Here is a 23380-nt window from a genome sequence, read left to right as displayed (position 1 = left end):
GTTCCAGACAAATAGCAAAGTGAGGGAAGCATGTAGAAAGCTTGTGGGCATTGCATAACTCTCTCTGATGGCATGATCTAGTAGAAGCAGCCTCGTGGGCACTGCTGCGAATCTCCCCCAACCTGTTCCTTGGGGGTGGGTAAGGCTACTTATTTTTCTGATCTGTATTGACATCATTATAAAACAGAGATGCTAACACCTGTTAACTGAGGACAGCCTGTGCCTGTGCAGTTCAGCCCAGAGCTCTAGACATTCATTGATCAGTGCAGAAGCAAGACTGAAAAGTCATGCCATTCCCTGCTTACTGTCTCATCCTCTAATTCTGCACCTCAGCTTCCCCATGAATCAGACAAGCTCCCTATCTGTCTATCATCTATCTATCTATCTACCTACCTACATATCTATCTATCTATCCATCCATCCATCTCTGGATGTGTATTTCCACATTTAATTTTTAAAAAACTGTTTTTTATTTTTATTTTGTGTGTGTGGGTGCTTTGTCTGTGTGTGTGTCTGCACACACTGGTGTGCTGGGCGCCTGCAGAGTTACAAGCGGTTGTTAGCTGTCGCGTGGATGCTGGGAAATGAGCACCAGTGCTCTGTGCTCTTAACGGTTGGCTCTTAACGGTTGGCTCTTAACGGTTGAGCCATCTCTCCAGCACCCCCTGCTTTCTTGAGGCTAGAGGAGAAAGTATCTAAAAGAGGCTGGAAGGCCAGGGAGCACCACTTTCCTCTTTCTGGATCAGGATGCTAAGTTGCTTAGCAACACAGCAGGAATTGCCGAGAAGGCTCCAAGCAGTACTAGCCTTTATTCCCTTCCTCCTCCTCTTCCTCCTCTTCCTCCTCTTCCTCCTCTTCCTCCTCTTCCTCTTCTTCCTCTTCCTCCTCCTCCTCTTCCTCCTCCTCCTTCATACTATAGCATAAAGTGATCTGTAAGGTGCAGGGTGGGAGATAAATGGAGAAAGTGTAGAAGGGTCTCAGGCTTAGGTGGTAAGTAAGATCTAGGATGCATACTCATCCCCTGTGATTATTTTTTCCACCTCTGTAGAGAACCCTGTGGTTCTCTACCTTTGACATAGTCCCTGTTGTTTTTTTTTTAAAGATTTATTTATTTTATGTATATGAGTACACTTCACACACACACCAGAAGAGGGCATCAGATCCCATTACAGATGGTTGTGAGCCACCATGTGGTTGCTGGGAATTGAACTCAGGACCTCTGGAAGAGCAGTCGGTGCTCTTAACTGCTGAGCCATCTCTCCAGCCCATAGTCCCTGTCTTATATAGGATCTGTCTTATATATGTCATCTGCACAATGGCCACATCTATGATGTGCACTTGAGGACCACCCTGCACCTTACAGATCACTTTATGCTGCAGTATGATGAAGGAGGAGGAGGAGGAGGAAGGGGGGAGAAGGAGGAGGAGGAGGAGGAGGAAGGGGAGGAGGAGGAAGGGGAGGAGAAGGAGGGGAGGAGAGGGGAGGAGGAGGAAGGGGAGGAGAAGGAGGGGAGGAGGAGGAGGAAGAGGTGGAGGAGGAGGAGGAGGAAGATGGGGGAATAAAGTGCCAGGGCCACCTTGTATAATTTACAATGTGTAAAGAAGACCCATCCACACGATTTCATCTAACATTTGCAACAGTACATTTTTATTATACTGTATTTTACATAGCAGATGTATGTGTACATGTGTTCATATGTGAGTTTATGTGTGTGGGTCCAGCACATATGCAACCCACAACATATGGTGGTCAGAGAACAACCTCTGGGATCAATCCCCACCTTCTACCTTATCTGACATGGGCCTTTCTGAAGTGGAAATTTTCTGGTTTCTTTAGAAACTCAGTTATGTCATATGATGTTTTTCTAGGTCAGACAGGTGAAAGGATGTTTTGCTGAAGCGAACATGTAAAATAATGTTAAAGCAGACGCACGAAAGAATGTTTTGCTGAAGCAGACACATGAGAGGGCATGTGATGTTTAGAGAACAGAAGTCTGATCGCACAGCCAGAAGGAGGAGGCTCTGGCTTTGGTTTGCCTTGCTCTGTCCCGCTAGTCTTTGTGGAGGACACTCTTGTATTGATTTGCCTCGATTTGCCTCATGTCTCGTTGCTGATCTTTGGCTGTCATGACTTCGTAGAGAGTAACTCGACAAAGAGCTCTAATATTCTGGCGGCTTCTTGATGCTTCCTCGGATCCAGGCTGATTGGTGGAGCCTGGCGATTTCTTCCTGATAGAACCGCCCTTGCTGATTCATGAGTGGTGATGACCGAGGGGACTGGACTGCAGCCGCTCATCCGTGTTTGGTGTTTGTTAGAGGATTGGACTGCTGACAACAAAGATTGGAATCTCCTCAAAGAACTATTTCTAAACAGGTCCACGACCTATAACCCTTCCTTTTCTACTACCTCTGGTGGGTGGTGGGCTGGAAGGGAGGTTGAAGCATTTAAGAACTGTTATTAAAGTAGGTTGTGAAAAATCAAAGCGAACATCTTTCTCTCTCTCTCTCTTTTTTTTTTTTTCCGGAGCTGAGGACCGAACCCAGGGCCTTGCGCTTGCTAGGCAAGCGCTCTACCACTGAGCTAAATCCCCAGCCCCTTCTCTTTTGTTTTTTAAAGATTACTTATTTTATTTTGTGTGTATGAGGATTTGTTTGCGCATGTGTATACACATCATGCATGTCTTTAGTACCCATGGAGATCTGAGGAGGGCACCATCAGAGTCCCTTGGCACTGGATTTATGAGTAGTTAGGAAGCACAGTGTGGAAGCTGGAAACCAAACCCAGGTCTTCTGCCAGGCAGCAAGTACTCTTAACCACTAAGCCACCTCTGCAACCTCTGGCAGAGTTTCTTGTGCACCAATGTATTCCTTCAATTAGCTGGCCCTCAAGCTTCCAGGGATTATCCTGTTTCCACTTGCCTTCTCACTGTAGGAGCACGGAGATTATAGACAAACACACCCACTACAGTGTTTAGCTCGGGTTCTGTGGCTCTGACCTTAAGTTTTAACACACACACACACACACACACACACACACACACACACAAACACACACACATGGCACTCTGCTCACTAAGCCTCCCCTAGCCCACAGCAGCCCTTTTCACACAGGGAATGTTACTACATCACATGGGTTGGTTCTATACCTGCAGATTCTATTAATTAGGGATCAAAAATATCCGAGGGCATGGGGCAGTGACTCAGTGGGTAAGGTGCTTGCTGAATAAGGGAGAGGACCTAAGATTCCCCAGCACCCATGTAAAAAGAGAACAAAGCAAGCAGGGCACACACCTCAACCCCAGGGGTGATGGTAGAAACAGTGGATCCTGGGGGCTTGCTGGAGGGTCTGTCTAACCAAAATGCCAAGCTCCAGGGTGATGGGAGAACTTGTCTAAAAAGAAAAAAAAAGAAACAAACAACAGGAAAAAAGAAACAAAGAAACAAAGGGGGAAACAAAGAAACAAAGAAAGAAACAAAGAATGAAGGAGTAAGTCACAGCCAGGGAGATTGACACAGGAAAACATCCCAATGTCAACCTCTGGCTTCCACATGCACATACAGAGGCAAGCATGCCTGCACATGCATGTAGACATGTATGCACCACACACAAAATATTGGGGAAAATCACATTTTTACTGAACATGTAGATTTTTTTTTCCTTTTTAGTATCTCCCCTCTTCAAAGTAAGCACAGCAGCTACCTAAAGGGTATTTACATCATGCTAGGCATTCTAAGCCATCACCTACATCATGCTAGGCATTCTCAGCCATCACCAGACGATCTAGAGCAACAGAAAGAATGTGAATGGGTTCTGTGGAAACGCCATTTTATGAGGGACTCGAGTATCTGTGTATTTTGTTATGGAAGGGAGGCCATTCTCAAATATATTCCCAAGACACTAAACAGTGTGTCTTTCCCCTATATAACAGCTTAGGTGTGGGGGCACTCCAAGGTCTTAGAGCGAGAAAATAGCAGAGCCCAGGTTTCCTGCAAACCTTGGGTTGTCTCTACCATGTCTTATACTAGCATGGACGTTCATTTTGTTAGTAGTACACAGGTCTGAACACCACATTTAGGCTCAAAATTCACCTCTCTTCGATGCGGATCATAAAGTAGATGGGTAGGCCAGGCCATGGCTCAGGTTTTTAGTCCCAGAGTTTAGGAGGCAGAAGCAGGAGGGCTTCTGTGCATTTGAGACCAGCCTGCTCTACATTGAAAGTTCGAGGTTAGCCAGGGCTACATAAGGATACCCTGTCTTTCAAAGGCAGGCGTGTCCTGTGGAGGTGCGACTCCACTGTCCATCCCTTTGTTCTAAGCAGCCTGGCGGGGGTCCTGGAGTGAGGAGTCCCAGGCAAGGACAAGCCTGTGGCCCACAGGCCTAGACTCAGGAATGTTGCTGTGATGGTCTAGGCTGACCCTAGGGAGTCCCTCCACAGCAGCAACTGAAGCAAGTCCCCTGGCCTGCACTCCAGAGAGAGTCACACAGGTCCCATTGGGCTTCAGGCTTGGCAGCAAGAAGTAAACACATGTTACCCAGGTCACAGGAAAGCTCATTGGAGATGCAGTCTCCAGGGTCCCCACTGCCTTAAGGGCCAGCTGAGTTGAAGGGAGCATCCTGGGACACCAGAGTGAGTTCTGCCTCTATCCCTTAGGCCCTGTCAATATTATTAATAGCTCAACTACTGTAGCAATAGTTATCATTCCAACAACAGCCGCATTCCCACTACGGGCATTTGATTGACACAAGAATTATGAGAGTCTTGCTTCTGCCGAGTGGATTTAAAATAAAGCCAAACAAACCTGAAATCCACAGGTGCCGAGTAACCGTCTGGGATCAGCAGCGGGAGACCCAGCCCTTGCTCCTCGTCTTGCTCAGGACAGGACATCATGCTGCCTTTAAATGTCATGGGAGATAAAGGACCGGCGAGGACATCCATCAAGCCCCTCTTCTATTGCCAATTTGTACATCTCCAGGATCGTGCCGCCACACACTGCTCAGCTGGGGCTCAGCACAAAACGAGAAGCTTGAGTGATTACGCTGATTAAGATTCCCTCGGCTTCTAAAACACGACCCGAGATGATGTATTGCTCACAAATGTACACGAAAACAAACATCCAAATTTAAAAGACAAACAAGAAGGCAGCAGTTGTTGAAATATGAGAAACATTGCCCAAGTTATGGCTAACATGCTGAGTGTGGTACCACATGGCTTCGACCTCAGCACGTAAGAGGCCAAGGTAGGAGAAGACAAGTTTGAGGTTGGCCTGGGCTACAAAGCAAAGTCTAGGCTGTCTTGGAGAACATAGCAAGACTGCCTCAAACAAACAGATGAGGCGCAGTAGTTAAGAGCACATGTTGCTATTGCAAAGGAGCTAGTTCAGTTTCCACTCCACTGTCATCTGTAAGTCCAGTTCTGGAGGGACCTAATGCCCCTTCTGCTCTCCTCAGGCACTGTGTGAACATGACGCCCAACATGTGGACAACCAAGCATACAAATAAAATTAAATAAATACGTTTTTTGTTTTATTTTATTTTTTCGAAACAGGGTTAGCCCTGGCTGTCCTGAAACTCTCTCTGTAGACCAGGCTGGCCTTGAACTCAGAGATCTGTCTGCTGGAATTAAAACCATGCAGAACTACAACCCTGTTTGCCTTTTGTTTTGCTCTGTTTTGGGGTTCTTATTTTGTTCTTTTTTTAATACATATTTTAAATGTATCATTTAAAAACAAAACAAAAACAAAAAAAATATACACAAGTAGTTTGGAGTAAAGAAAGATATTTCCATGTTTTTTATCCTTGTTCTCCTTGATACCACTGAGCACTGACAGTCAGTGCATTAGGACAAGAGAAGACCTGGAGAGACAGCTTAGCAGTTAGGAGCATGCATAACTCTTGTTCATGGTGAACTAAGTGTGTGCGTGTGTGCGTGTGCGTGTGTGTGTGTGTGTGTGTTGTGTATATTTGTGTAATGTGTGTATGTTGCATATGTGTGTGTTGTGTATGTTTGTGTAGTGTGTGTGTTGTGTATGTTTGTGTGTTTGTGTTGTGTATGTTTGTGTGTGTGTTGTGTATATTTGTGTAATGTGTGTGTTGTATGTCTGTGTAGTGTGTGTGTTGTGTGTTTGTGTAGTGTGTGTATGTTTGTGTAGTGTGTGTGTTGTATATGTCTGTGTAGTGTGTGTGTGTTGTGTATGCTTGTGTAGTGTGTGTGTTGTGTATGTTTATGTATTTGAGTTTATTAGTTCATTAAGAATTTCATGCAACATATTTTAACCATATCCCTCTCCTCCTCCTCTTTTCCGGATCCATTCCTCTCTGTTGCCTTCCCTTTTAAAAAGAAGCCCTTTTCAAGACCAGTTTGTGCTGCCTGAATATTCTTAGATGTGTGGTTTTCCACTGGAAGGTGACCAACTTACCAAAGGCTACAATATACTGTTAGAGAGCAATGTCTCCCCCCTTCCTATCAGCTGACAACTGTCAGTAGCTCCAAAACTAGGAGTAGCATCTCCCATCTACACCATGTATTGATCTTGCATAATACTAAGCTCTCAGCCCCCAGACCAGTCCTTAGCACCCAACTCTGCCTATAACTCTAGCTCCCTAAACAATATGAAGCCTCTTTCACTCTCTCTCTCCCTCTCTCTCTCTCTCTCTCTCTCTCTCTCTCACACACACACACACACACACACACACACACACCACAAATAAATCTTCAAAAAAGGTGAGACACACAGCATATGTACACATTAGAGAAATATTAAAACAACCTTGTATGCCAGTGGTGGGGGGTGTGCACACCTTTAGTCCCAGCACTTAGGAAGCAGAAGCAAGCAGATCTCTGTGATTTGCATTCCAGGACAGCCAGGGCTACACAGTGAAACCCTGTCTTGAAAAACAAAACAACAAAAGAATGAAAAAGACCTTTTCCTTTTCTTCCTTTCTTTCTTCCTTCCTTCCTTTCTTTCTTTCTTTCTTTCTTTCTTTCTTTCTTTCTTTCTTTTGTAGACAATGGACTGTCTGCCTATAAAGTTTTTTAAAAAATTAAATTAGAACACAGAACTAACAAAATTCTAGTAAAATGTAAGACCAACACTGTTAAGTTTATCCTTTCCCTATAACTTTGCGTGAGGAAGAAAAAGAAGTGGGAATCAGGTTTACAGCGGTTGTAAAACTTATACTCCCAAATCAACGTTAATGTCAAGCAGGAGAAAATTCCACCATCAGTCTTCACCAAGGCCTGGGAAAGGGCTTAAGAAAGGGAAAATGGGGGCTGGGGATTTAGCTCAGTGGCAGAGCGCTTACCTAGGAAGCGCAAGGCCCTGGGTTCGGTCCCCAGCTCCGGGAAAAAAAAGAACCAAAAAAAAAAAAAAAAAAAAGGGAAAATGGAGAGTGTTTCTAGGAAGAATGACTAAACTTTGTAAAATTCTTGGGTCTTTCCAAACTGATCTGAGAAAGCGATAAAGTTCCAACTCAACTCTCAAAGCAATGTTAAATGTTAAAGAACTGGACAGGATCGGTTTTAAAGCTCTTTTACCAAAAGAATAGTAAGGGCTAGTGAGGTAGCTCAGTGGTGTGGCCCGAGGACTGGGATCCAAATGGTAGGAGGAGAGAGTGGCCTCCACAAGCTGTCTTCTCATCTCCACATGTGCAACTCGTGGCACACATGCCCACCCCCCACCAAGATAAATAAATGTTAAAGGAACAATGGATATAATGCAAAACTAATTCTCTTTTCTTTCAGTGCTGGGGTCAAATCCAGGGCTCTGAACATGCTAGGCAACGGCTCTACCACTGAAGTATATCTGTAAACAAAACCGCAACACAAGGGCATAGTTATTAAAGGTGTAGCTTGGTCTATCAGTAGCCAAGTAGAACAGTAGAATACAGCAGAGCTCTGACGTGGATGTACATGTGAGAAGTTAATACATGATAACAGTCGGTCAGGATGGCACGCACCTGTAATCCCAGCATCCGGAGATTGAGGAAGAAGGCTCAGGAGTTTGAGACCAGCCTGGATAACATAGCTAAGTTCTGCTTCAGATTAATTACAACAACAGTGACAACGACGACGACAATGATGATGATGTAGCCTTATAAGCATTTACTAGGAAATAAAAGACTTTAAAGTTGGGAAAACATGCTCTTAATTTGGGAAAAAAATAGTATATTTCAACTTCCCATCACATAAAAAACAAGTTTCCTGGGGCTGGAGAGATGGCTCTGTAGTTAAGAGCATTTGTTGCTCTTACAGAGGACCTGGGTTCAGTTCTCGGCATCTACATGGTTGTTTAAACCATATGTAACTCAGTTTCAGGGGAGCCAGTGCCCTCCTCTGGTCTCTGTTTGCAGTAGGCACACATATAGTAGGCAAAAGACATATGCAAATAAAATAAATTTAAAAATTAATAAAAATCCCTCAAATAGATCAATTAATGAAACAAATATACTATAAGGAAACCAGAAAAAAATCTTAAAGTTAAATGCAAAACTCTAATGCTCAGCCAGGTGACAGTGGTGCACACCTTTAATACCAGCACTTGGAGGCAGAAGCTGACAGATCTCTGAGTTCAAAGCCATCCTGGTCTACAGAGCTACCTTCAGGACAGTCAGGGTTACCCAGAGAAACCCTGTCTCAAAACCAAAACCAAACCAAAAACCTCAGTGTTCATATATAACATAAGAAGAGAGAAATCTGAACACCAAGGAGCCGTCCCCACAATTATATTCTAAAGATGTATTTAGACACGGGCTCACTAGGAATGGAAGAGAACACAAAGACTCGCTTTTTTTTTCTTTTCTTTTATTCAGAGCTGGGGACCAAACCCAGGGCCTTGCGCTTGCTAGGCAAGTGCTCTACCACTGAGCTAAATCCCCAACCCAAGTCTCGCTTTTTAAAGTTCATATATTGGTTGCTCTAAGGAAGTAAATGGGAAATGGATGTAGCCAGCTGGTGATCAAAGTTGCATATCAGCTCTCATTTTCTTAGAGGCTGTCACATTCGAGGTGCTACACTATTCCTCTGCCTTTAAAAAAAAAAGACAGGATACATTGTATAGTCCTGGCTGACCCGGAGCTCACTACGTCCTAGAACTCATAGAGCTCTGCCTGCCTCTGCCTCTGGGATGTTGGCATTAAAGGAACGAGTCATCAAGCCCAGCCTATATTCAAGTTTTTACCTCAATGTTTACTATTACATGCTGATTTCTTTTTTCTAACTGTGCAGAATACTAATACCATTTACTGCAGTTTTAAATTTATTTTGTTACTTTGTATGGATGGATGTCTTGCCTGCATGAATATTGGTGCATCACTGTGACTGCAATGCCCCTAGAAGCCAAAAGAGGGCATCAGATACCCTGGGACTGGAGTTACAAGACCTCTGTGAGCTGCCATATATGGGCTGGGGATCCAACCCCAGTCCTCTGGAGGAGCAATCAGTGGTTTTCACTTATGAGCCATTGTTCCAGTCCCTGTCTGTCTGTCTGTCTGTCTGTCTGTCTGTCTGTCTGTCCGTCTGTCTGAGACTTAGTTTTGCTATGCAGCCTAAGGTGATTTCAAATATATGATCCCTGTCTCAGCCTCATGAGCACAGTTGTGGACAGTCATGTCCAGCTAACGCATTCATTTTAACTGAATAATGTAAATTCAGTAAGTGGGATATCTCAAAGTTTACCTAGCCCTGTTAACTACTGGTGAATATGTAAATCGAGTCCAACTTTTTTCTTTCCAGGGCATAATAAAGTAAAAAGGAAATTTAAAATCCCTGTCATGTCTCTGTATTTCAAGTATTTCTCTAACACTGAATCTATGAATTGAAACTCATGTGGGAAAAGTCTATTTACAATATTACTAGATCTTTTTTAATTACCTCCTCATCTAAGACTGTATAGCATATTTCTTTAAATCTTTGGTCAGATTTAAATATATTTTGAGGGTAAAGAATGAGCAAGGGGGCTGAGTGGTCACATGCCTTTAACCTAGCACTCACAAGTCAGAGGCCAGCATGGTCTACAGAGTGAGTCTCAGGACAGCCAAGGCTACACAGAGAAACCCTGTCTTGAAAAAAAAAAAAACAAATATCGACCTGTTTCCCCCTTTATCTAAATGTCTACCCAGTTGTAAACCACTCGCGGGCTCTCCTAGTCAATGAGTTCTAAGTGGTACTTTCACCCTATGCTAGACTCCCAGCATGGCATAGTTTAGCTCTGGTCTATCCTTTTGTCTCCATGGTACTGTCTATTCATGTACACACCTTCTATACTCCCCACCTCCCAGTCCTTGACAGGATTTCCCTATGTAACCCAGGCTGTCCTTGAACCGGTGTACTCCTGTCTTAGCCTCTGACGTGCTGAGATCACAGGCCTGCCATGGCTGGCCTTATTCACTCCCCTGAGGATTGCCCTGGTATTGTGTGGTTTCTCTGGGATAATATCTATATGTGTTTGATTGTTTTTGAGTTAAGGGTATCACTATATTATGCAGGTTGGTCTGATCCTGTAGGTCACCTGTAGAGACTCACAGGTGTCACATATCAGACATCCTACATAGCAGTTATTTACATTACGATTCATAACAGTAGCAAAATTACAGTTATGAAGTAGAAATGAAATAATTTTATATACAATAATTTTATGGTTGGAAGTCACCACGACATGAGGGAAAAAGGGTTGCAACATTAGGAAGGCTGAGAACCACTGCTGTAGGCTCAAGGAATCTTCCCACCCTCAGCCTCCCAAGTACCTGTGAGCCTCCATACTGTTCCGTCCACCTTTTTTTGTCTTGGTGGAATACCATGCAGGAAGTTTATTTTGTAAAGAGATGCCTATTTCTCTACTTATATTTTACATCATTATTCTCCCTGATTTTTAAGCTGCCATATATAAAATATACAGAGAGGGGCTAATTTTAAGATTTGTGGTCTTCATGCTAAATATTAGCCACCGACAGCTGACTAAGAGGCATGAAGAAGGGCTGGAGAGATGGCTCAGTGGTTAAGAGCACTGACTGCTCTTCCAGAGGTCCTGAGTTCAATTCCCAGCAACCACATGGTGGCTCACAACCATCTGTAAAGAGATCCGGTGCCCTCTTCTGGTGTGTCTGAAGACAGCTACAGTGTACTTATGTATAATAAATGAATAAATCTTTAAAAAATTATTTAAAAAGGAGGCATGAAGAAACAGGGAGGGCACTCTTAAGAGAAACATAATTATCGTGGCCAATATCTTGATGCAGAAAGAAACCTTAAGAGCAGCTGTCTACTCAAGAGATACGCTAGGAGTTGGGGTGGGGAGTTGAAAAGATAGGCCAGTGGTAAAGGGCACATCGTGTTCTAGAGGCCATTCACCGCAAGTATGGACCACTGTACACAAGGGAGGGAGAACTACTTCTTCAAACTGAGTATGTTGTACCTGCCTGTAACTCAGCACTCAGAAGGCAAAGACAAGACAACCAGAGGATTGCCCTAAGTTCCAGACTAGCCTGGTCTACACAGAGTTCCTGGCCAGGTCTAGCTACATAGTGAGACCCTGAAGGGTAGGGAGAGAAAACAAAAAGGTGTACATGAAGAAGGGGGTTATTTAAGGTCAGATCCTTATATAGTTTCTTTATACTCTGATAGGCTGACTCTGGTGTGGGGGTGTCATTTTGGAAGGCTCTCTGGCAGAAACCTTCCAGAAGTATCCATCTGGATGCCTGAGGCAGAGTCCTAGTATGCAGAGGCCATAAGATATTCTCCTGGATACTGCCAGATGCTCTGGTTGCTGGGCACCCTGGCTGGCAGGCAAAGGGGTTTCCATGACAACTCCCTCCCATATCAGGGAGTTTTTAACATTTCTCTCTTTCCAATAAGTACTAAGGTATTCTGGGGACAGGCTAGCATGGCTCTTAGGACAGAGTGTTCTTTGCAATGTCCAGCGAGGGGGACACAGAAGGGGAGAGCACATATATGTATATAAGAGACTGAATCCTCATTCAGTATCAACACCTTTGTGTCTATTTGGGTTAAAATACACACCTCTGGCTGTGTATTGATGTACACATCGTGCAAAGGGGTGCATCTCTTGTCAGCCACCTATTCCCTTTCCTACAGCCCTCCACTCTTCCCCGGCCCTGTGCTCTGGTCCTTTGCAAGGGGAAGTGCTGAGTCATGGCTACAACTGGGATTCTCTCTCCAACCTCTATTTCCAGATAGTCTACTCCTGGCCCTTCTGGGCTCTCCAGAGAGTTCTAGGCCCTCTTTACCAACCTGGATGCATTTACTCCCAGGTTCAATCTTTGGCAGGAAAGAGAAGGCATTTTACACTTTTACATGTACATTTAGCTCTCAATTACAGTTTTTCCTTTTGACTTCCCAGAAGACTGTTCTGGGTCCTTCTTCCTATTGCCCTTCACCCAGAGAAAACAGTACTCCTGCCAAATGTAACCCAGAGAGCTAATTGTTCCAAGCAGTACTGTGGATCATCTTCCAGAACCCCACCCCTAACTCTAATCGGATTATAGCAGGGTGTCCTGCTTTGGGACATAACAGGGCAAGCTGACACCACTCAAAGATGCTTCCCCATCCCCCGACCCTGTCCCTCTCCCCCATCCCACCCCCACCCCCGCTTCTCATCTGAGTTCTTCAGTATCAGACCATAGGTTCCAGGAGGCACGCGAGGGCGTCTACGTGTGCGCGCACACGCATGCCCGTGTGAGCAGAAAGAAGACGCTGTGTCCATGAGTTCGGGTAGTAGCTAGTAGCAGTCGCAAGGGCAAGATTTTTTAAAATCTCTATCGGCTTTCGAGTCTCTTCCTCATCCCCTTTAGGTTGCTCCAACTCTGAAATTCCAATCAAGTAGCTAGTCTCACTAATTAGTTCCAAATTAGGAAAACCAGGATGCTTTCCCCACCCAAAGGTAAGAGAGTGGAAAGGTGGCCCCGCCCGCTCAGTCTGGTTGCCATAGCGACAGCCGCGGAGTGACCCGAGTGATCTTCCTTCCCTCCTCCCAAATCCAGAAAGATGACGGCACCGCGTTGACTGCGCCAAATTCCAGCCAATGGGCGGTTGCTCCCGCCTTCCCTTCCGCTAGCTTTCCCCCTCCCCCCCGGGAACTCGATTCACAAATCTGGACCGAGGATTTCCGCCTCCAGGCCGGGTGTTAGGGCTCTGAGTAGAGGCCAGGTGAAAGCCAAGTCCTGCCCTCCGAGGAGGGCAAGGGGCAGGCGACATTCCTGGTTCTCGGGCAAGACTTCTTTCTGTAACTTGTCGCCAGAATAGCTTACACCCCACTCTTAAATTATTCAGAAGATCTGTGGCCGAGTCCCCCTCTCTTGCAGCTAATGCAAGCCCCCACCCTGCACGAACGCGCCCTTCAGCACCACGGACAGCGAACTCTAGGCCTTTCCTTTGCTGGCCCCTCCCGGAACTCTTTCTGGATCTTCGTGTCCACCGTGGCCACCAGGTTCGCAACCGCAAACGTTCTGCCCGCAGTCAGTGCTTCTTGAGCGGACGCAACACTAAATGTGCTGTTTCGCTTTGTAACTAAAGGGGCAATGGGAACTAAGCAGAGGTTTGGAGCCAAGTAGCTTAATCCCCCCTCCTTTTTTTTTTCAATTGGAAAAGCCTTTCGTTTCTCCCTTTTGTTTCTGCCTGTATTTGCACTCCTCTGGTGGTCAAGGGTCAAGGTCTGAGTCTCAAGCAGGAATGGGCCTCCAAAGACTGTGTGGGTGGGACTGTGACCAAAGCAGCCTTACAGGGTGGGGGTGATACTCATAACCCAACTGAGAGAGGTAAGCACAGGCTTAGTCAGGCCTGACTAGACTCCTGACTCAATCAATATATGGTGGGAAGAGCGGAAAGAAATAAACAGTTATAATGGCTAGCCAATTCTGTCTCAAGGGTCACCTCACAGAAGGGGAGACTTCTACCATTTGTCCTTAAGTAGCCTGAGTAATAAGGAGGTAGGGCAGACAAGATGGAGGCCAGAATGGGGAGGTAAATTCAGCCTCAACCCTTGGCTTATCACGCTTTACTCTAAAATCAAAGCTAGTGGGGGCAGGTAGCAGGTTGCAGATCTCAGGGACCTGACTTTCCCTCTAATTCCTATTCCTCCTCCTCCTGCCTTACCCCTAACAGTTTCACTCCTACGCCCATTCCTTTCCACCCTCCGGGGACCCAAAGAGAGGCCGGCGCAAAACCATCTGTAGGCGCTTCCAGCGCTTTATAGTTCTCTTCAGGACAGACGGACAGACAGATAGCGCGGCCTGCGCCGTCGGCCCGCATCATTGGCACCTTGGACAAGGCCCCAGGCCCAACCCAGTCCCTGGTACTCTCCCTGGAGGATTCCGGTCCCGCCCAGCTCAGCACCTCGGACAATTCCCGGCCCAGCCCCCTCCCCACCCACCCTCCCTCCTGAAACAGAGAAATAAATTAAAGTGTGGGAAAGGGATATAACAAGAAATCTAAAGATAAGGAAGAGGACGCCCCTCCCCCAGATAAGAAGAGTTTTCTTTCTCTTTCTACCCATCCACAGAGAAGACACTACCCTGCAAGCGGGGTAGTCTACCAGGTTGGATCTTGCCCTCAAATCTCAGCCTCCTAAATGAAGGCGGCAGCCCTTTTCCCCCTCAACTCCCAGCATGCAACACGTTGGGAAAGGTGGGGAGAGGCCGTGGGGGTAAAGGAAAGGATCGCCCTGATCTTTGCCTGGACACTCGGGACTGCAGATTCCTGTCCAGTCTATCCAAATAAAAAACTAAGGGTCTTTTTGATCTGGGGAAAGGAGTGTAGAGTCTTGGGGGGTCTGTCAGGGGGTGCAGGATGACACAAGCAGAGAAAGGGAAGGCAGACAGGAGGGAAGGGGTGACATATGAGTGGAGGAAGGAAAGGGTACATGGAAATACAGGTGCTGGAGAACCGGGGAAAGCAATGGGGGACCATCAGGCTCGGGGGTAAGGTAGAAAAGGGTAAAGCCCAGGGAATGCCAAAGGACAGGCAGAGAGAGGGGGACTGCAGACAGGAGGAAAGATGAAGACACAGAAAAGTGAGGGACTGGACAAAACCCAGGGTGGAGGACTTTGAGATGCCCACAGCAGGGAAGAGGGAGACCAGGGCAGAAATGGAAAGATGGAGGCGCAGACAGACGGAAAGGGTGAACGAAGTTGGGGGTGCACTTCCCGCGATCATCCCCCACGCCCACCCCACGCCCAGTAAATCCAGACACCGCGGCCTCTGGTGTCCTAGCCTCCACCTTCCCCTGTGGGGCAGGGGCGGCTCCTCCTCGGCCCAGCCTGGGCATAGAGCAGCGGTAATAGCGACGGTGGCTTGATGGTCCCGGGGGTTCCGGGTGTGTGTGAGGGGCTGGGGCGGGGGGCGGGCGCGGCCCCTGGGAATCCCTAGCGGTCCAAGTTCATAGTCCAATGCTTGGCTCCGGCCGCGCAGCTGTCCCTGGCGGTCGACGAGGAGGTGGTGGACGCGCTTCCGCTCGGTGGACCCCCGGTGCTCGCCGCGGCCTCGCCCTCGTTCTTGAGGTCTTGAAAGACTTGCGTGAAGAAGTGGGGGTCGGCGTTGAGCCGCAGCATCTGCGGGCTGAGCCGCTGGATGAGGCGCAGGCAGCGCTGCCAGAAGCGCTCCTTGTCGGGCTCCACGAGGAAGGGCTTGAGTGGGTAGGAGATCTCGTTGCCCATGTAGGAGTAGGCGAGGTAGAGGCAGGTGAGGAAGGCGGCCTGCAGTTCGGCGGCCGACGCCAGCTCGTCCCCGCGCAGCGACTCGCGGCACAGCAGGTACACGAACACCAGGTTGGCGGGGGTAATGAAGGCCTGGTCTTGCCAGCCCTGCAGCAGCAGCGAGCGGTCCACGCCGCGGAACCAGCCCACCAGCTCGCCGGGACTCAGCTCCTTGAGGCGGTAGCAGCGTCGGCACACGAAGTCGCCGAGGCAGCGGAGCAGCTCGCCGGTGGACGCCTGCACGATGACCCGTCGCGGCGAGCCTCCGGGCGCTGGCGGTGCCGCCTGCGGGGCTGGAGGTGGCGGCGGAGGTGGCTTTCCCCCGCCTGAGCCTGGTGGCGGGGCGGCCGCGCTGCCCCCCGACGGGGGCTCGCAGGTGGCAGCGGACGCGGGCACCGTGGGCACCGGCACGGCCAGGGGCTTGGCTGCTCCGCCGCCGTCGGGGGCGTCGCGACCCTTGCGGAGAAGGTTCTCCCGGTTGCGTTGCTGGACCAAAGGGTCGGGACCGGTGGACGCTGGCTTGGGCGTCACCTTTTTGCTGCCTTTCTTCTTCTTGGCCGAGGCTGCCACTAGGCGCTTCCAGGTGAGCGCCGAGATGAGTACGGACGGCCGTTTGAGCCGGCTCTCGCCTTTGCCGCCCTTGCCGGCCGGCGGCGCGCCGTAGCCCCCCAGCGCCTCGTCCCCCGCGGGCGGCGCCTTCTTTTTCTCCTCCGGCAGCCCTCCCGGCCTCCGGCCCTTGGCCGAGGAAGCAGGGGAAAGCGACAGCACCGTGCCCATCCTGCAGAGCGGGGCCGGCGCCCGGGCCCCAGCGGGAACCGCGGGCGGCGCCGCTGCTGCTGCAGCCCCGGGGGACCCGGCGGTGGGGGGCCTAGCCCCGGCCCGGGCGCGCGGACGGGCGGGGGATGGAGCCGCTCTGCTGCGCCGCGGCGGCTGCTCTGAGCCGAAGCTGCGCCAGCTGCAGCGTCAGCCCCACCCCTTGGGCCCCTTCTTTCGCCACGCCGCGCCCCGCCTCACGCAGCCAATCCTGACTCTAGCTGCCTTTAATCGGCAGCTCGTCTAACCAATAATATGTTGCACACTAATCTAATGTCCCGCCTTACCCACCGCCTTGAGTCCTCAGTTCCTTACCTTTACCCAAAAGGGGAAAGGGGGGAAAGGAGGAGGAGAGAAGGGGTGTGTGTGATTCTGGGGTCTCTTTCTCTGGCAGAGCAGGGGGTTGAAGTGAGGTGAAAATGGTCCTCCCCATCTTTTCCTCCACATCCTAAGACCGTGGGTCTGAATGTTTTAATACACTGGGTCCAAGCCGCAGTATAGAAACCATGGGAACAGCCTGACATTTGCTCACCTTTGAGTTTATTTAGTGGGCAATATGGCAGCGAGTGCCCTCTTCCAGACACCCCAGTTGCACCTCCCGGCTTCTCCCACCTGGACGTCCGGTTGCTATCCTCTTCATCCCTCCCCCCACCTTGGTGACGGGGATGAGTGGGGAGACTGCTGTAGGCTCATTCCTGCTCTGTGAGAGAATGCTAGTGTGTGAGACTTTGAGCAATCGAGCAAGTACACCCTTTCTCCTTGGCGGAGGGAGTGTGTGTGTCTTGGTTTCCTGGGGCAGGAGCAGGAGGAAGTCTAAAGACACCTAATGCCTCTGTATGTGATTCCCTGCTTCTGGCTCTGGCCCCCTGGACAGCTTTGTTTTGATTGGTTGTCCCAACAACACATTCATCTCACCCTTGGATGCATGATGGATGGTTTGACTCTAGGGAACTCTGAAAATTGGATTAGTTGATCACCCCAGTCTGGAACAGCAAATGGGGCCTTCTATGTAGAAATAGGCACAAGAAGATAGGCCCAACTTCCAGTTAAGATCCAGGTCCAAGCTCAGGTGGATTTTAACCATTAAACAGCTCTCTGGGGCTCAGGTCTCAGCTGTTCCCACTCCCAGATGCTGCTAGACTGGGAGCTGCCTGTTTCTCTGGATTCCCCCTTCCCCCCTTCTTGCTACAGTCCCTATGGGCCTTGGTCCTAGACCTTGAGCCTTATTGGCAGGTTATGAGCACCACTTGTCCTGGGACAGTTTAGTGTGCCTTGTAGGACTCTCTGTCTAGCCTGCTCTCTGTGGCTTCCCTGCTAGGAGTCTTGGTGAACCTTGGGTATTGGCATAGGGGTGGGTTTGGGTTTGGTGGACAGAGAAGAACCTGTCTAGTCAGTAACAATTCTTAGAACTGTTCTTGGATTTCTGTCTCTCTCTCTCTCTCTCTCCCCCTCCCCACTCTGTGTGTGTGTGTGTGTGTGTGTGTGTGTGTGTGTGTGTGTGTGTGGCTTTGAACTCACCATCCTCCCTCAGCCTCCCAGAGTCTGAATTATAGGCACCACCAGGCCTGCCTCCATTTCTACCAGACCCAGCACAACACCAAAGATCCACAGCTGTCAGAATCAGCATGTGCCCACATTCCTCTCTCTGTATGTTTCATTATAGATAGGCTGTTCCAGAATCCCCTTGGGTTCCAGCTCACAGCAACAGAAGCCCCAGCTTTTCTCTGCAGTCTCACAATCATGGCTCGCCCACCCTTCCTGGAAGCTGAGGACTGGCTTCCTCAAATCTTTTCCCTTCACGGTAACCATGGTCACATATAGACACTTAAAAAGTTATTTATTTGTTTACAATAGGGGAGTTACACATGTTTGTCACAGCATGTTTGGAGGTCAGAGGACCATGTTGGGGAATCAGTTCTTTCCTCCTGCCATAGGGATTATAGAGGTCAAACTCACTCACATCCTGAGGCTAGGCTGTAAGTGACTACCCACTGAGCCATCTCACCAGTCCCAATGTGCTCTTTCTCAGCAGGGTCTCACTTGTGCCTTGAATCTGATCATTATTCTCTTGTGACTTTAGTTGTTCTGTTCAACCTCCCGTTCTCTCTATAACCCTGGGAAAACACTCCCTCTTTGCAGCTCCTATAACTGGCCCCACTTACTCCTACAAGGCCTTCTGAGTCAGCCTTTATTTGACACACAGGAACAGTTGGCTCACTGGTGGTTAAAGACAGGCCCCACAGAGACTAGCTGTGCTGGCAGAAACCCGGCACGTGGATCCGAATGGCACATGGGTCCTTCTAACTCTCGGGAGTCTCTTAGTGATGTAAGGACTGGTACCATTTAGGACACAGTCTCTGCACACTCATGGGTATTACCATGTTGCTACTCTAATCCAGGTACCATGATCTTCTGTTATTCTGTTTGTCAGAATCAGGAACTCTTTCCTGTTTCAGGGGCCCCAGACCTGGTGCCTCTGATTGTCTCATATCCCCTCTTTACTCTTCAGCTTGCCTCATCTGAGACTTTCTGACTTTCAGGCACAATCCTCACTCCTCTCTCTTGCTCTGATTATCCTCCTGGTCTCCGAGCTACAACTCTAAGGCCACAAATCTCTCTTAGACTACCATATTGCCTTCTATCAAACTCTTGGAATCCCATCTTCTCCAGGAAATTTTCCTGAACTAACTGGAAGGATAAGCCAGAGGCACTAACAAGAGGAAAACATTATATTCTACAGGGTAGAGATCTAGGGGAATAAAGGTAGTGGAGCCAGGAAGACTTCATGGAGGAGGTAGCTTTATAAAAGGTTGCTGACTTTCTTGCCACATTTGTAACTGTGTTTTTCTGGTTGGGTTATGTTTAGAACCTGTATATGGTTCGTTACTTGTATTAGTTTCTGGATATTTCTCATCTGACCATTTCCTGTACTGGTCTTTGGACCAGCGCTGACAGCAGGCTCCCTGGCTGGCTATGACTCCTCAAGTTATCTAGAACAACCCATTCTCTTCAAGGCTAAGGCAGCAGCTCCAGACTGAGAGCTCCAAGTCCCAGTGCAGAACTTACTGGTGAAGGTCTCCACCAATTCACCTTAGAAGATCCCCTCACTCACCTCTCTGGGCAGCTGAATTAGTGATGTCTCCAAGTCATGCAATGCAAACTCTTCATCCATTTAACCAGCCTTCCCTTCTCCCTCTCTGACAGGAGTGAGGAGGTATAGCCCAGGGCTTGCCAGTTATATGACCTTGGGGAAGTCATTTTGTCTCTCTAAGCCTCTGTTTCTTCATGATGAAACTTGGAGATTTAGCATGTCTTACTTTTATTATCAGATAAAAAATGGCTATTAGGAGAATAAGATAGAATAAGTTCCTAAAGCCTCTTCAGATTCCACAGCTCTGATTCTGAATCAAATCGACCCTATGAATCTGTTCCTCTCTCTCGCTCCAGCCCTGCCTGCCTCTCCCTAATCTGTTTCTGTCTGCTGGGCTCAGTCTTTGTGTGCACAGCATCCATGTGAGGCCTGCACTTCTGCAGTTCAGCCAGGGAGACAAGAGGAGTGGAGCTCAAGCTTTTAGCAATGCAAATCATTTCTCTGCCCCTAGGAGCTCTAGAAGAGACCCTGGAACGGAAGGAAACACAAGAGAGGAGGCCCAAGCAGGCCGAGGTCCAGGATCTCCCTAGTAAGTATCAAACCTGGAGTTCTTGGATCACATAGGTTATACCCACATGTCTTTGAGGGTCCCCTATATAGAGGCTAATGGCAGCATGGGTTCTTAAAACAGCCGGGATGGAGATGCTGCATAGACATCTGAATGCTGGAGACTGCTGCCTACCTCCCCCAACCCCAGCAGCTCCACCCCAGGCTCTGAGGTATCTACCAGCCCATCGAACTCTCCCTCCCTCCCTCTCTCCCTCCCTCCCTCCCTCTCTTCCTTCCTCCCTCCCTCTCATCTTAAGGACTTACCTCAGGAGGCCTGAGTTAGTGAGGCACAGAGCCTGGGGGAGGTGACAGAGGGGAGTAGAACCCCTCCTAAGATGAAAAAAAAGACTGAGGTGGGGTACGCACGGGGAAGAGATGAAACTGACAGAGGAGGGGTGCTAGCTGCCAGGGAGGACTTCCCATTTTTACCTCCTTCCTTAATAGAAGGCTCTGCACTAGGAGGGCTTAATCACGGAGCTCACATATAGATTCTTTAGAACAGGGAAGAGATTTGGGAACATGGAAAAGGAATATGGTGCTCTGGGGTAGAGAAGGGACCCATGCTGAGCTAGTGGAGGACACAGAAGAAGGAACAGGAAAGTGTACAGGTAAGTTGGAAGGTCCTTTGCCCTGATGTGAACTCTGGTCCTATCACAACGGAAGGGGGAGCTGCATCCTCCTCCTTATTACCCACACTGACCTCTCTCATCCTCACGCCCATTGCTAACCCCAGCTGCCTGGTTTCTGTCTTGCTGTTCCTTTGGCTTCTCAATCCTCAGAGCCCTTTGAAGCAGTTCTTTCTTAGTTCATCTCCTGCCTCCAACCAAGCCCATTCTTAGCCTCCTCTCCTTTGCCTTGCACCCCAAGCATTCCCCCACTCAATCTCCTCAGTGCTCCCAGGATAGCAGTGCAGATGCATGAGCAGATCAAGAAGGGCGGGGGTGGTGGCTGTTGCTCGGCTGAGATATTCTTAGCCTGTCTGGGGGCTGGAGCTGGAATCGGCGTTTCCATCTCAACCAGGCAGGTGGCTGCTAGAGCCTGCCACTGTGACTGGATCTCCATCTAGTATCCTTTACCTTGTCCCTATTCCGCTCACTGAAAACAGACCCTCAGAGAACCTACCTTCCCATCTCTGTGTCCTAGGCTAGGAGGGTCCCAGCAACAGCTACAAAACCCACTTCTAAGGATTCTTGGGGTGTGGGGACCTTGAGAACTCTGGTTTAAATCTCAGAGCTGCACACAGATTTCTTCTTGAAGCTCCAAGAAGGCCTGCTTCTTCTGCTCTATAAGAAACAGTCCCTGGGAGTTGGGGATTTAGCTCAGCGGTAGAGCGCTTGCCTAGCAAGCACAAGGCCCTGGGTTCGATCCCCAGCTCTGAAAAAAAAGAAAGAAAAAAAGAAAGAAAGAAAGAAACAGTCCCTGGAGGGTATTTGGTCCTTTCTTGTCTTGGTTTACAGGGATCCCTCAGGAATCACTCTTGACCAGGTCTGACTTCTGGGGTCCAGTCTACCTATGATACTGAATAAGAGGCTCACTGGCCCAGACTTCTCTTTTAGCAAAGTGAACATCCAGGAACAAATCTGACTGATTCCTTCACAAACAGCACAGAAAATGTCTGTGCCCTGAAAGAAGACAGTGACTCCTATGTGAGTTTCAGAGTCACTTGGGTCTGGGTTCTAATCCAGCCCTCCACTTAGGCCCTGCAACCTATAGAAATTGTCTTAATTTTTTTTTTGAGATCTATAAAACATCATCAATATTCTGTCCTCAAGCTAAGAGAGTTTGTCTCTGCCTCCTGAGTGCTGGGATTAAAAGTAGGCACCACCACCCAGCTATGCCTTACAAAGTTCAACAGTGCATTCACTTGGTGTTCAAAGGGTTAAATATCACAAGTCATATGATCTCTATTTTATAGGGCAGAAAAGGTTTGCCTGACTCACACCATTGACACAGGCTTCTTTGCTGTCATTTATTCTCTGAGTAAGTCATTTTCTGTTAGAATGGTGGGAAGGGGTGCCCTATTATGTTTGCTTGTTTGATTGTTTCTGAGGCCAACTCGTACAGCTCCTGTTTCTTCTTAGCTAGTGCTCTGACAGGCATGACAACTCAGACTTTTTGTGGGGAAGGTTGTTTGATTGGATTTGTGGGGTCATCGACTGCTGACAGTTTATCAGACACTGGTCCCCTCTGGTCCTACCGCAGCCCTTCATGAACTCATTCTATGCCTGTGACTGCACTCACCCTGCCTTCTATTTAGAAGGTGTTCTCCAGCTCCTCATTTCATTCCGTATCTCACAGCCTCTCCAACGAGCCACATACACTGTGGAGAGTCTGTTCTGCTTTTTCAAGGGCTGGGAGCAAAATGATCTGCAAACGTAGAAAATTCATGTGAATAAAAGACTACTTGAGATACTCGAGTCTACAAAGTATTGGGCATGTAATACAAGTGCGGAGAGATGGGAAGAAGGATTTAGCCTACAAAGGAGGTGCAACATGGGCAACAGAGATTCGAAAAATGACAACAGCAGTAACATGGCCAGCACCCTGGGATCAGTTACACAGGCCAGGATTTAGTGACTGGCTAATCCTGCCCACCCCCCTCTTCCTTCCACATTACCGCTAATCTAACTCCTGCTTGGCCTACATTCTCATATGCAGGAGTTCAAATTAACTTCTAAGTAATGTCTAATTCTCCTACTTGATACTGGGTCCCCTTGGCCTTTCTTCTCCAGTACAAAGCAGGGTGGTAATGTCTAAGGTCAAGTTCGAGTTTAGCAACTCCCTGCTCACAGTAAGAAAGATCTTTACTCCCTAAAGATGATATTGGCTAGTTTGTAACTCACATGAAGATGATACAGTTCCTTAGTAACTAGCTCACATGAAGGTGATATTGGTTAGTTAGTAACTCACATGAAGGGCCCTGATGAGCCTGTTTATAGCTTCTACACCTTGTCTGGATAAAAGTCACCTGTGTTTACTTTTTATTTGTTCAGCATTAGAGGTGAGTGGGGGGTGGGCTTTGAAACAGATTTGATAATTTATACTTGCCTCTCCCAGACTCCAAAATTGGACAATTCTTCCCCTACCTCCCCAAGATAAGGACTTATCATGTAGGACAAGATTACTGGTCTGTCACCTGTCTTAGGGTTACTATTGTTGTGATG

At 48.3% G+C, this 23380-nt stretch overlaps 1 protein-coding gene across 1 annotated transcript; it reads right to left on the bottom strand.

The window, feature by feature from the left end:
• Nucleotides 1-15011: 15011 nt before the first annotated feature.
• On the bottom strand, nucleotides 15012-16480 carry Cdk5r2 (cyclin-dependent kinase 5 regulatory subunit 2). The gene is given in 1 exon segment (NM_001109309.1): nucleotides 15012-16480. A coding segment is annotated over 1 exon segment (1107 nt). The 3' UTR covers nucleotides 15012-15373.
• Between the last annotated feature and the right edge of the window lie 6900 nt (nucleotides 16481-23380).

This window comes from Rattus norvegicus, chromosome 9, assembly GCF_036323735.1.
Source record: "Rattus norvegicus strain BN/NHsdMcwi chromosome 9, GRCr8, whole genome shotgun sequence".
Taxonomy (NCBI): domain Eukaryota; kingdom Metazoa; phylum Chordata; class Mammalia; order Rodentia; family Muridae; genus Rattus; species Rattus norvegicus.
This window is presented reverse-complemented; position numbering and strand designations above follow the sequence as displayed.